The sequence below is a fragment of the Schistocerca cancellata genome, chromosome 9, assembly GCF_023864275.1.
Source record: "Schistocerca cancellata isolate TAMUIC-IGC-003103 chromosome 9, iqSchCanc2.1, whole genome shotgun sequence".
NCBI classification, from domain to species: Eukaryota; Metazoa; Arthropoda; class Insecta; order Orthoptera; family Acrididae; genus Schistocerca; species Schistocerca cancellata.
The window spans coordinates 490,822,704-490,836,984 of NC_064634.1; the positions used below are offsets into that span (position 1 = coordinate 490,822,704).

At 45.0% G+C, this 14,281-nt stretch overlaps 1 protein-coding gene across 1 annotated transcript in view; it reads left to right on the forward strand.

The window, feature by feature from the left end:
• The window catches only part of LOC126101516 (uncharacterized), a 53,139-nt gene that overhangs the window by 14,051 nt on the left and 24,807 nt on the right, over window positions 1-14,281 (forward strand). The window contains exon 2 of the mRNA XM_049912159.1: window positions 530-735. Coding sequence (XP_049768116.1) covers window positions 530-735 — 206 coding nt within the window. The remainder of the gene's footprint in view (window positions 1-529; window positions 736-14,281) is intronic.

Genomic DNA, 14,281 nt, shown 5'->3' on the forward strand with positions numbered 1-14,281 from the left:
AAAACGTATTGTTCCTAATAATTATAATTATTAGTCTGCAAATTAAGTAAGTACTATGTAATGTTGTTCAGTACACTGTCCTCAGTCAGCAGTAAAAATATCGGCACATCTACCCCTAACACCCCGTATTGTTTAATGTTGACTCCAAACACAGTGTCGCTCCAGATTTTTCACATTATCAAATACTGCCAGAGGTGAAAGAAGTAATGAACGATAGATAGAAATCCTAGGAACGCTCGTGAATCGAACATGACACCTTTGGATTCGTAATTTAGCAGATGAGCACTGAGCGGCCGAGGATCCATCTGCTCGTCTACATACTCGCCTGGTATTTCGATCAGATTTCTCGTTAGCTTATGGTGACTGCGTGGCTCGAGGTTTACTGTTTGCGTCTGCATTCACAGCTCCGGGCTTCCACCTGCGACAATGATAAACTTGTGTCGGTGCGAGTACGAAACCGAGGCTAAGCCGGAGTCGAGTGCAAGCACCTTTTCTGTTGTGAGTCGGCAGTGCGGCGTTTGTGTTGCAGGCGCTACGGCACCAAGTGCGGCGGCTGCGCGCAGGGCATCTCGCCGCAGGACCTGGTGCGCAAGGCGCGCGACAAGGTCTTCCACCTCAACTGCTTCACGTGCATGGTGTGCCGCAAGCAGCTGTCCACCGGCGAGGAGCTCTACGTGCTCGACGACAACAAGTTCATCTGCAAGGACGACTACATGTCGGGCAAGACGCACCAGGGTGAGTCACCGTCCCCTACTCTGGTCGTAGCACTGCCCAGCGGAGGACACTCTAGCTTACTCCGGTCTGGCAGAAGCCGCGACAGGTTCAAATAGCTGGAGCGAACTGACTGCCTTCTGCTTTCTCCAGAAATGTTTGGCACATTTGGATATAAAATTCTTCAGATGATGCATTTTTGTGTGCTTCAGAGCTAGCTGTGAAGAGAAAAAGAATCTTTATTTTAAATCTATTACTATATTTTGAAGGCACGGAAATAAAAAGTTCAAATCCATTATACTGAATGATGTATAAAACTGGTTTCGTGTTTAGCAGAATGCAGGTTATGTAATCGGTTTGGACCTTTGTTCACGTCAAAAAAATGGTTCAAATGGCTCTGAGCACTATGGGACTTAACATCTATGGTCATCAGTCCCCTAGAACCTAGAACTACTTAAACCTAACTAACCTAAGGACAGCACACAACACCCAGCCATCACGAGGCAGAGAAAATCCTTGACCCCGCCGGGAATCGAACCCGGGAACCCGGGCGTGGGAAGCGAGAACGCTACCGCACGACCACGAGATGCGGGCTTTGTTCACGTCATCTTCAAATCTATAGATGTAATAAAAGAAGCGGAAGAGGGTGCGATAGTACAAAGATTATCATAATGCGAGATAAAAAGTAAACCTGTGCTGCAACCATGCAACAATACTTGCATAATTTGCCCTACAGCTCCATTTGCACAACCTCCTTTGCTTCTACTGAACCTTCACCCTGCTTAACAGTTGCACTTCGTAGTAATTAGATATGAATTATTTCTTCATTTTTTATTTGTATACTGCCACTGTTAGTATGTTTTATGTGACCAGTATTGTACTACCCTACCCCTTCAACTTCTTTAATTAGGTGACGTGTGACAAAGGTTCAAGGGTGTTCTCTTCATTAGAATTACACTTGCAAGTGATCACGGTACCCTGAGACGTTATCTCATCAATCACGAAATCAAGCGGGTGGTACTTTTACGAAAGTCTGAAAGTCACTTTTGGTTTTAAAGTGACAGGAATGTTGCATCTATAAATAACTCATTAATAATTATCACTAACGCTACTGCTACACTTCTGATGTTAGTTTTCACACAAAGATACTTTACGCTGGCCACATTCTGAGGGTTAGTTTGAACGGGGCATGCTTTATAGCCATGGTCCTGCTGCCATTGGAATGCTGTTATAGTCTTTCGGTAAACATAAAAAATGTTCAAATGTGTGCAAATTCCTAAGGGACCAAACTGCTGCGTCATCAGTCTCTAAACTACTTAAACTAACTTACGCTAAGAACAACCCATGCCCGAAGGAAGACTCGAGGCGCCAGCGGGAGGGGCTGCGCAATCCGTAACATGGCGCCTCAAACCACGCGGCCATTTCGCGCGGCGTTAAACAGAAGAACGAATGGCGTTTTTGATAGGGTGGTGGCCATTTCTGGAAGAATGCCTTAACTGCCGCACAGGATGGATAAGAATCAGTTTCCCGTCCAACAGCGCAGAGCGGCGGTGATTTGTGTAGATTCTGTTGATGTGCTTATTCTGTATTTCGTAAAATTGTTAGCACATTTTTAATGGAAAATAATCTCTCGCAGGCGTGTCTGCCACTCATTTAAAACCGTGCAGCGAAAGCCCCATAAAACATTCGGAAGGAACCAGTGTGTGCTTATTGTGACGGAGCTGTGAAGAGAGAGTGACCAATCGCCTGCTCCCTCTTCATTTCACTGACAGACTATGCCTCCCTCCACTTCATAACTTATTTAGCAGTTCTAAGGTGCCTTGCCTACCGCAGTCGACTGTGTTCTCTGCCAGGCACTTAATTTTCAGTATCAGAGTAATCACGTAGATGTAGATGGAGAACTTGTCTAGTAGAGCTAGAAACCCATACCTTACCAACCAGAGTACGACGAGTGATCCGATGTGTACGTGTGTGGACAATCAGAGCTAGGCTCCACTGTGTTATTCGGCGTGCAACGTCGGACACAGCGTAACAAGCTTTTATTATATAGTGTGAATCTTCTGAATAATATGACCTTTCAGCAGTCTGGAAAAATTTCCAGTGTTTTGGAACATAATTGCACCAAGAGACATACTGCTTAGATTGTTTCCAGCCTTCTGCTGGAAACTAATATACCTGTCTTCCGTCTCTAATGACACAGTCTCGAAAAAATACAGTTATAATGATCCTGCACATGTTCATGCTTTTGACAGAACGTGAGCAATCATAACATTCAACTTGTTGACAGCTCGTTCGTACTCAAAATGTTCCTGCAGAAAAACATCTGTTCCTGCAAGTTAAACAGTTGTCGTTAACTTCCACGACCGATCCCGGACTGGACACTCATATTACTTTTGTTTAAGCAGTGGGATTATCCTGCTCAGAAGGAGTCGATGGATTATAGTTGCCGTACATACTTTCAGTCATCCTATTTCCTTGGTCTTTTTCCAGGAAATCGGTAGTACTGTTTCAATGTAACACAACTGAATTGACCTTCCTCCATTCCAGGAAAGAAATGAATCTATTTTAGGAGACTCAAAAGTTCTAATCAAACTGACTATCAGAGTAGTCAAAAGAGTTTTATGACGGTATAGGTAAAATAAAATGTATTATTGAAGCACCATCTTCCAGGATATTTTACTTCACAGACACTCGATATAAAAGCAGCAGAGTAACAATCTACCAACATTCTATCTGTTTTCCTTTTGCAAAATCGGAGGAAATACACGAATGGACACTACCTGTTTTTTGCCTATTGCCAACTGCGTTGCGTTCAGTAAAAACCTACTGCACTAAAAACCTACTGCATAGGATGTAAAAGAGCCTTCCCCGACTAGAGCAACCGATCTTCCGTGGTGGTCGTACAGCAACAAATGATAAATTACATGCACGCAAAGAAACACACAAAAAATTATTTTTAAAACATTTCTTATTTTTTCCTCATTCTTGCATGTTTCTATGTTGTTTCCTGGCTTCAGTAGGTAAATGTTACATGAGAATATATGTATTTTTGGAACTGTGGACATTATATTAAAAGCGTTAATAAAAGTATATGCTTTACTAGGAAATGATTTAGTCATCTTCTGGAGTATAATTGAGTTATGAACACAAATGTTCTCAGAGATTTCTCTTAACTACTATGTCTTTTTAGACCTATAATAAAACTACTAGTGTTTGGATTATTTTGTACTTCGTTTATGTAATTATCTGTACTAATTGTACTAAAGTACACATTTTAATACTTTTTTATATAATGACTTTTTTAATATAACGACCAGAGTTACAAAACCATATCTATTCTCATGTAACATTCATTGTTCGATAGAAAAATAAATTAAACCCACTGAAGACGGTGAGATATCACCAAAACATGTAATGGTGATGAAACAAACTGCGTTTTTTACGAGACAAAGTTAAGTCCGATGCAAAAAGAGAGCTATCACAAAGCAAAATCATATTTAGATCGAAATAAAAAAAACTAATATATTTTCTTGTGGCAGCTAGGCCATATATGCTTCAGGACAGATGACCATTGCGTGCATTTTCCACAAAACAACGATGCATCTAGTTGTTTAAACTGATTTAATTGCCTGTGAAGTATTTACAATTTTCGCCAAGTGTATGTGAACAGTTCTGCCATTGCGCGAACACACACACACAGGTGCTCTCGCACATATTCACACGCACACACATAGTCAATGAATGAATGTTTAAAATCCTCATCACGACTACGCTAAAAGTCCAGGACACTAGACGAGACAACGAAAGCTGGAAAGATGGTCTGCACAGCGGGTAAACCAGTAATTAACTCTAATGTCTCATTATGTCCGGAAGTAATTAAATCTTTGTGCACCCTCGGATCTAAGTACTAAAAATATTTCACAGAAGGAGGCAAGGAATAAGGCCGGGTACTGTTTGTTGACTACCCCTCATCACAAGAGCTCAACGAAAGTAGAGAACAAAAAAGAAGAAAGAAAGAAAATAAAGGGGAGAAGACCATTACGCGCGCGTTCAGTCATCGCTGCAGGTGGGGGTGTGGGGAGGGCTAGTTTACTGCTTTTGTTTTCAAGGAGCCGTCCGCCGCGCTGCGGTCAGGAGGAGAGGAAATTCCGAGCGAAGCGTGAAGAATGTGAGTCGGAGTTCCGTGGCTATAAAAGCCGGCGCGGCCTGCCGAATATGCGGGTGCGGGGGCGTTGTGGGCGGGGCGGTGGGCGGGGCCGGGCCCGGGGCCGCGCTTTATGGCCCGCCGGGGTCACGCTCCTGATGGTGCCGCCGCAGCTGCAGCCGAAACGTCCAGCGGGCTCATTCAAATGTAACTGCACCCATCATTCTTCCTGCATTATCTCATCGATGTTTTATCCACCCAAACATGTTTCACGCAAATAACTAATTTTGTCCACTATGTACAGGATTGTGAGAATTATGACCGATAGTAGTTAATTATTAAACAATCAGTTTTCTGCCTCAGTAGTTTTTTATTGTCTCACTAAGAGTGTCGATGGTTCACGTCGTCATCTCTGGGTGAAGATTTACGTAGGGCAGAGCACAGACGATTACTCACAGCAGCAAGGCAAGTGCAAACCAGTTTATGTTTTGTCTTAAGGTTAAGTAGAACCATGAAGTTATTGCATATTCTTCATTTGTTGTAGCAGTGTATGTACTTCACTGTAAGTTAATCATATGTGTAACACAAACCAGTTAAATCAGGTGATGCTCAGGCAAGCAGGAAATACTTAAGCTAACGAATTAGGAAACCAGCAAAGTGGCTTCGCAGTGGTAGCACTATCTACAGCCAGGTGACTTGTCTGGTGTAGCCGTAATAAGTTATGTACACAAACCTTCTTTGTGAATCATTCTATCCAATAGTGGAGCACATAAAAAAATCCCTACAGTAGCTGCTGAGATTAGCCTTCACATACAGACAGAAAAATGCAGAGGGTGACTGTACTTCATAGTACGTATATAGGCATGTATACAAAGTGTGTTCCAGGAGGAATGGTCAGAATTAAGGGATATGATAGGAACAATCATTTCAAGTAGGGAAGTGTAGTAAACATGGGCTTTAAAATGGATATCTTAAGAGTTATGTGCACTTGTTCAGTAGAAGAGATGTGTTTGTGTTTAACCATAGCTCATAACTATTAAGGTAGGCATTCTACAACCCACGTTCACTCGTCCTCTTCGCTTGAATGATCGTTCCTGACTTATCGCTGAGTACTGTCGATTCGTCTTGGGACAGATTGTATTCCTATCATCAGTCGGTGTTGCCGACACCTCATTATTTTAACTTACTGCTTTTCCGCCAGAGACACTGTAGGCGACCAGCTGGTGGTTCTCTCATGAAACTTCCTGGCAGGTTAAAAGTGTGAGCCGGACCGAGCCTCGAACTCGGGACCTTTGCCTTTCGCAGGCAAGTGCTCTACCAACTGAGCTACCCGAGCACGAATCACGCTCCGTCCTCACAGCCTTACTTCCGCCAGTACCTCGTCTCCTACTTTCCAAACTTTACAGCTCTCCTGCGCAGTTCTCCCGAGTTCGAGTCTCGGTCCGGCACACAGTTTTAATCTGCCATGAAGTTTCATATCAGCGCACACACAGCTGGTAGTTCTCTCCACTGCCACGATATGTCCCACTCCGAACTTCAGTCTGGAACATACAGGAGACATAACAATACATACACAGCGCAATCATATTAATGCGACCACCTGTCAAAAGCCTGAGTACTCACCTTTTGCAGCACGGACCTCTTCGAGACTTGCAGGAAGAGTGTCAATAGGAGCCTGGAACGAACCAATGGGAATGTGGAGCCATGCCGACCCCAGTCTGCTATGGCCAGCTGCGCTGGATCTCTCGGCTCAGTATCTACGGCGCGAACAGCCCAACTGAGGTGGATCCATAGATTTTCGACTGGGTGTAAATCCAGAGAATTTGATGGCCAGGGTCCTCTTCGAACCACGCACTCACACTATGAGCTGTGTGATACATTGTATTGTCTTGCTTACACTTGCCATCTTACCGAGGAATAACAAACTTTATGTAGAGCTGGACATGTTCTCCTCCAAAGATGGATGGATACTTGTGTTGATCCACTATGCCCTCCGAAATGACGAGATCACCCATGGAATGTCACGAGAACATATCCCCAGACCACAACGCTCCCTCCATATTTGCTTTCAGACGTTCCACGCCATAGACGCCAGCGGCCATGTGTGAGATGGAGCTTGGCCACCTGTCACTGTTCAGTGGACGTCTAGAAGCGCTAATGGCACGCAAATTCCAGCCTTCGTCGCCGATCAACATCAGTCAGCATGATTCCGCCTTTCTCCCGCCCTTTCCAAAGTCGCTTCGCTTCCGCATTACGACAACGGATGCACTGCTTTTCCCGACACGGTTTATAAACTCTCCACTGTTACTATTGCCACCTGTCGTCTGAGAGAAAAACCTGGCAAGGTAACGCAATATGTAATGTGATAGTAAAAGTAGTTGACACGTTTAGCTACACTATGTGATCAAAAGTATCCGAACACCTGGCTGAAAATGACAGACATGCTCGGTCACTTAAAGAGAAATTTCTCTTCAGTCCGTTCTAAGTTGTAAGTATATGGAAGTCCTTTTACACGACAAGAGGGTCATACATTGCTCTGCAGCGTCCAGTACGGTGATAGCGAAGCTTTAAGAGTACCTCGTGCAGAATTCGACAGCAGTAAATAGAGAGAGAGAGAGAGAGAGAGAGAGGAGTAGGGAATGAGTCGGCGTATCGCGCGGGTCTCATCCTCTGATTGAATCGCGCGCCGTCCCGGCGGGAAATGGAATAAAAGCCGGCGGAGCCGTCCCCGCGTGTCTCCGCGCAGGCGCAGAAACGCGCCTCCCTGTCGCTGTTATTCGATTTGAAATTCATCATAGGAAATCACGTTACAGCTGTTACGCCGGCGGGGTGGAAAAAAATAAAACGGGCCTGAGGTAGAAAAAGGGCGGCAAGGCAGGGGTTAAAGGGGAGGCGCGACAACTTCTGAAAGGTCGCCGGCGGCGCCCCGCGCCCCGGGCTCTGCGCGTCGCTTATAAGGGGAGGCCTCGGGCCGTTTAGAAAACGCGGAGCGGTTAATTTGCGTGTCAATTAGGGGTGGGGCGGCGCCGCGTTGCCATTGGCCGGCCCCTAGCAAGTGGGGCCCCTAGCAAGTGGCGAAACTCGCCGCCCTCGGCGCTGGGGAGAAGTTTCGCGTGCTATAGACACGACGCTGGGGCGCGTGTGCATACGAGAAGCTGCGTCTGTACCTACTTTGTCGGTCATTAGGATTGCGACACCAGAAAGTATAGCGGATAGCGCGAAATTTTACTTTGTTTCTGTATGCAGTATGGCAGGAAGAACACGATCGTGATGTGGGGCTGTGTAGGGTGCGAAATTTCGTTGGCGGAGCTGCCACCTCTGACATCCTGGGCTACATGTAGTCTTGCGTTATCCTATTGAAAGATGACATCACGGAGCCCTCGAAGATAGGGGACAGCTGTCGCTCTTAACACTTCAGACATTCTTTTTCACCAAGTCGTGATTTCGTTTCTCCCCGTATCAAGTTTATTGACAATGTCAACCAGCAGATACGCGATCTGTAGCGAATTTTTTTTTGTTTATGTCAGCGATTGAAAACACATTATGTGCGGACAGCACAATAAATCTTATTTTATTTTGATAGATTACTTGTCTCGGCTAACAGTCTATCCATTTTCAGATAATAAAATACTTTTGATTGGTGTTGGTGCCGTTACGGCTCTACAAATCCTTAAAATCTTCCTTAAAATGGCAACAGCCATACATAACTCAGTTAAAAACAGCTTTTCAGTTTTTCATTATTCGTGGCCACTACAGCTGAACGGTGGTCATAAACAAAGGCGGAATGCCTTTACAACTTAATAACTGGAACAATCAGTATTCACATCATTTCCTAACACTGAACTTTTTTTCCGCACAGTTCGCCGCCGTGCATCTCTCTCGTCAGTAATATGCTGGCAATGAAGAAAAATGGTACAGAGTACTTCAGAAACATTTTATAACGTCTGTGACGCGCGTAACCTCGCAAAAAATTCGCAAAAAATTTACTGTTGTTATGTTTGGACTATCTTCCTTACTAGTGCGGTCGTGCAGTGATTAACATACGGGAGTATAACGACATTTCTGACCGTTTTGACGACCACATTCTGACACAGATGTGCTCTGCCGGCCTTATACATGAGTCTTATACTTCTTAGTATAGTGTTGGATATATAGTGTATATACAGTTGCAAGATGCAAGTATTTCAATGGGTGAAAGGCATGAACTTCAACTTACATTTTACGTTCTTCCTAATTCATTTCTCAACCATTATTATCTTTTATAATACCAGCATGTATTTCGCTTTCCCTATTATATGAACAATCATTCCCCAACTATACTTAATCACCTTCTTTAATTCTCCTTAGCTGCAGTTTAGTGTCTATTACCACATGCGAGACAGTTGTGGTTCCACATTTTTTTGTTGCCCTTTCATGAGCAGTGGGCGACTGTCCACCGCAGCGGAGCGTATCATGAGAAATATTGTACTTTGAGTGCTGCGTCATTCTGTCTTTTATGAACATTTACATACATTCATTTCTTGCATTGTTAACACGTATTCAGCGAGCTACTCTGTTATTGTAATACTGAGGCGCGCTAGACGCTGCTTTCAAATGTCATGCCGTGGCTTCTGATACTTGCACGTCATCCAGAGCTGGTGTACAAGACTCATCTCCATTTCGTTTACTCTCATTGTGACACAGCGCTCATCCTCTCACGTAAATGTATCGTTCCAATACTAATACACCGTTGTTGATTTCTTGTTTTTGGTTTCTAGGCTGTGATCTTAGTCATATATTTCTGCCTAACGCTTCGTATACTGTTGCGACAGATATTCTGAGGTTATAGAATCTCCGACGTTTACTGTCCCGTCTGATGCAGCAAAGTGTTCAAAGCATTCGATTCTATTCGAATGTGCTTCCAATCTGTTGGCAACAGGAGACGAAACGTTAGCCTATACAGTATGCGTAAGACCGCGACCTAAATCTCAAAATCGAAATGTCCCCAAGCAAGGAAAAATCGGCCAATGTCGTCAGTGCCGACACACTTTCGTCCACGCCCGTATGTTTGAATGGTCCACCGGAAGCTTGTCTTGAAATTTGCTTTATAGTGTTTTAAACTAAACATATATTAGAAATATTGCCACAGTTCCAGTTCAGGCCATAAGATGTAAACACTGAAGAGCGCAGCACGAATTTACGAACGCTGAAATAAAACTGAAGGACTCAGATGCGGCATTAGAGCAGCGGTCTTTCATAATGTTGCCACGGAATATTCAGCAGTTCGTCACAACTTCAAATCCTGTTTCTTCTCTGTCGCTTGGTAAGTTGAAAGATTATCCGCTGTCGTCCGAAAGGTCTAATAGACGTCGATAAAGAAAACACCTGCGTGAATATCCTAAACCTCTGTGGCTGAGATCCATCTTTCACTGGACAAAACAAAGTTGGTGATCGTCATTAGACCAATTCCACGACTCGTACACAATTTGTTTGTGGTATGATGACTTCTGGCAGCATTCAGAAGTAGTTCAGGCTCCCGCCACTGGACTTGAAACTACGTACAGTTAGTTGTACTCACTTTACCTTGGAACCCCCTCGGATCTCGTAATTAAAAGCCGGAATATAGCGTTCTCAAGAAGTACGAGAGTTGAAACAGCCCTACAAAAACAAACACATTAATTTTCAACAGTAGTTTATTTCCACTTTAAGAAACATACCTAAGTATGTTCCTTACGGGCTAAATTACAACACTCGGTTTTAGGAAACTAGAATTGCCGAAACGGCAGTCACCTTTCTATTGCACCCTGTGGGACGATCCATCTGTGCACAGCGCTCACACCCCCCTCACCTCCTCCCCAAAAACCAAAAAAGTACAGAAAAAAAGAACTTCTACTAGTTGCACATTGCGGTTAGTGCTGCGTTCTAGTTGGTGCTCTATTGCTATTAATTACGTCATAATGTTCGGAAAACTTTCGGCTGATAAAAGGATAACGTTATGGCATTTAGTCCAGGTCGCCAACTATGGCCTAGTACACCGCGACTTCTGGCATTCTTCCCGAGAACAACACACATACCGCAGAATCAGCCCATGAGGGAGCTGGATGCATACTGTGCATACTGTCTTATAAATTCCCGCTGCGAAGTTTCTGGCAAATTGCAGCCAGACTGAAATGGAAATCTGTAGATCTAGTTTACAGTATGGGATCTAAAAGTACTCGATAGCCACTATAATTAAAAAAATGGTTCAAATGGCTCTGAGCACTATGGGACTTAGCTGCTGAGGTCATCAGTCCCCTAGAACTTAGAACTACTTAAATCTAAGTAACCTAAGGACATCACACACATCCATGCCCGAGGCAGGATTCGAACCTGCGACCGTAGCGGTCGCGCGGCTCCAGACTGTAGCGCCACTATAATCATACATAGATCGCAATGGTAAAGTTAGGTTCCGTACAGTGCACAGAGGCTAACACTGACCGTGTATCTTCTTTGAAGTAGCAAAATAGGTAACAGCCTTTACTTCAAGAAATACATCAGCAAAGCTTTATTTATACTACGAGTAAGTGCAATACACGTATGTCTTCATGAATGTATTAAACCGACTGACGATAAATGAAAGCACGCAGCGCGACTTTGATGACTGGTTCGTGTATTTATTTCGAGTAATTCAATTCACAACCAACTATTAACATCGATTAATTAATAATGATACCAATCTTTGGCGTGGATGCACTTTCGCTCTAAGCATGTCATACTGTTGAATGTAGATGCTGGTCGCTCCCATTACGCAATAATTTTTGCTTGCCTGCCCTCAGCTATCATCCAAACTCTTTCAGAGGCTACAGAACTGAGGAATTAGCACGTTATCGAGGATCAACAGACGTACAAGTAGTTTCGGGCGTGCCCCAGGAAGCGTGATGGGATCCTTGATGTTCACGATAAGACAACGGAAGCGGAAAAATCGCTTTAAAAGTTTAATAGTGTAAAACATCTTCTCACAACGAAAAACAGACTACATTAATCGGTCATAGCTGGAATTGACAACTCATACAAATACAACAATTTTAAGGGTATGAAGTGGAACAGTAACACAGGCTCAGCTGTCGGTAAAGCTTGTGTTAGACTTGTGGTGCGTGTACGATTCTAGATGAATGCTGTCAGTCTACAAAGGAGGCTGCATACATACAACTTATCTGTGCGTCCCGGCCTACGAAACTGGTCATGTGTTCCGCTAAATAGGATAAACAGGCCATGCTGAACGTGGGCACGGAAAGGAAGCACGTGTAGTCTGGATTTCGTTTCGCCCAGTGCGTATTGCCACGGAGATACTGAAAAACGTTGACTGACGGATGATCGAAGTTAGATGCCACTTCAGCTGCGACAGCCCAATTAAAACGTTTTAAGCACCGCCATTAAGTGAGGAGACTAGGAGTGTACTACGTCCCAGTACGTATCGCTCCGACACTAAGACAACATTCGAGTAGAATAAAACGTCGGGCTACCAGCCGCGTCAAGTGATTTAAGTGCCACGAGCACTCAACCTAGTATGCCTTGGCTAATGCCAAGTGGAATGACTGCTGCTGAGCTGTTGGAAGGCCTTATATGCTTCAGCTACAAGTTGTGATGTCACTGGCTCCCGCAGTATTATCACACATGGGCATATGTTGACCACGCATTCTATGCGCCCGCTTCAACCATGGGATCCCTGCATCCCCCGTCGTGCTGAGCTGTAGGCCGTCTCTGACAACACGACGAAGCAACTTATGGTCACATACAGGGTGTTTTAAAAAAGTCTCATATATTGCGGTAGGAGGTAGTACTGGTCACAAAGTGAAGAAAACTTCCCCTAATTATAAGCCTGGGCTATTGGCTGTTTTGCAACGAGTAATATGTAGTATTCGGTGATGGACGCAGGATTCTGGTATAGTAAATTACCGCAATACGCAAATCAGCGCAGATGAAAAACCTCGAGCAGTCATGGAAGTGAGTCCTCAGCATCGGTTCATTGTCAATGTGTGATCATGGATAGTTGGCTATAGACTCTTTTAGCACCTACAGATTAACAGATGCTGTGTGTCAGCGATTTCTGCGTAGTGAATTAACAGCGGTACTGGGAAAACCTTACTCTTACAGGAAGACAGGAACCTTTATTTATGCACAAAGCACCACCAATTTTCCACGGGTCGTGCGACAGTGTCACACCCGCAACGTTTCACAGACGATGGATTGGTCTAGGAGGTCCTGTAACACGGCTTACCCCTTCACCTGACCTGTATCCGTTGGGTTTTCCGCAATGGGGACATACGAGGACCCATCCACAACGTGCAGACGCTATAGGGGCGCAGCACCAATGTGCAAACTCTATAGGGGCGTAGGACCAGTGCATGAAACGGAATCGGAATTGAGCCTGGTTGATTTGAAAGACTGCGTGATTAACTCCAAAAAAAGACTGAAGGATGCGTCAGGATGGAGCACTGCCTTTATTGTCTACTTCTACGTAACAGACAGATAGAAACGACAGGACAGATTAGCCCGTATGTGATCATCTATTGGTTTCTGGGCAAATGACTATGGGAAATTTTTTTCTAGTTTTCACGAGTATTAGGTCCTGCAGGAATATGAGATACTTTTTAAGGATCCTCTATGGCGATACTGCGGTCACCAGTGACGTCAGAGCCGGCAACTTGACTATATAGATGTGAACCAGCAGCGCATAAGCTTGGCAATGGCCAAGGAGTACTTGATCCAAACTCGGTGTGACTGGAAGCCCGACAACATGTTATTGAGAGTTACAGCCACGAAACTCTACATCCTTACGAGAGTAGAATAATTACTGCACGCTCACAGGCATTTAAGCAATCGTCTTCCCGTAATCCATATGTGAATGGAACTGGAAGATGCGAAAATAAATAGTAGAATGGTAAGTACCCACCGCCATGCACTCCACGGTGATTTGCAGTGTATAGATGTGGGCTAGATTCCAAAGTGTTGCTCTCAGCAAGCGCAGGCCGGTGGCGGCAGAAGTTGGTGGGTGGCGTTTCGGCAGCGCACCGCGCCACCCTCATCAGGACGCAGGCGCTGTCCCCGCGGCCTGCGGTTTTATTCCCCATTTTCCAGCCGCCCCCGCCCCCGCTCCCGCGCAGCCGATCACGCGAAAACAAAAGCGGCGCGGCTATCCCGCCTCCCCTTCCACCGCGCGGGGCCCCTCTCTCCCTTTGTTGCTCGAAAATTGAGTTTGGAAGCTTCGCTCCATCCCCCGCTGCCAGCGCCATCCCGCGCTATATCAGCGCGGCCCACCCCAGCCCACGGCGCACGGCGCTTCCCTCCCGGCCGGAACTCCATCCCAGCCCAAACCTCATTCCAGCCACCACATTCACACACACACAGGCGCTCACACACACACCTAGCAGCAGCAGCAGCACCGCCCGACAAAAACGGCCACCAACA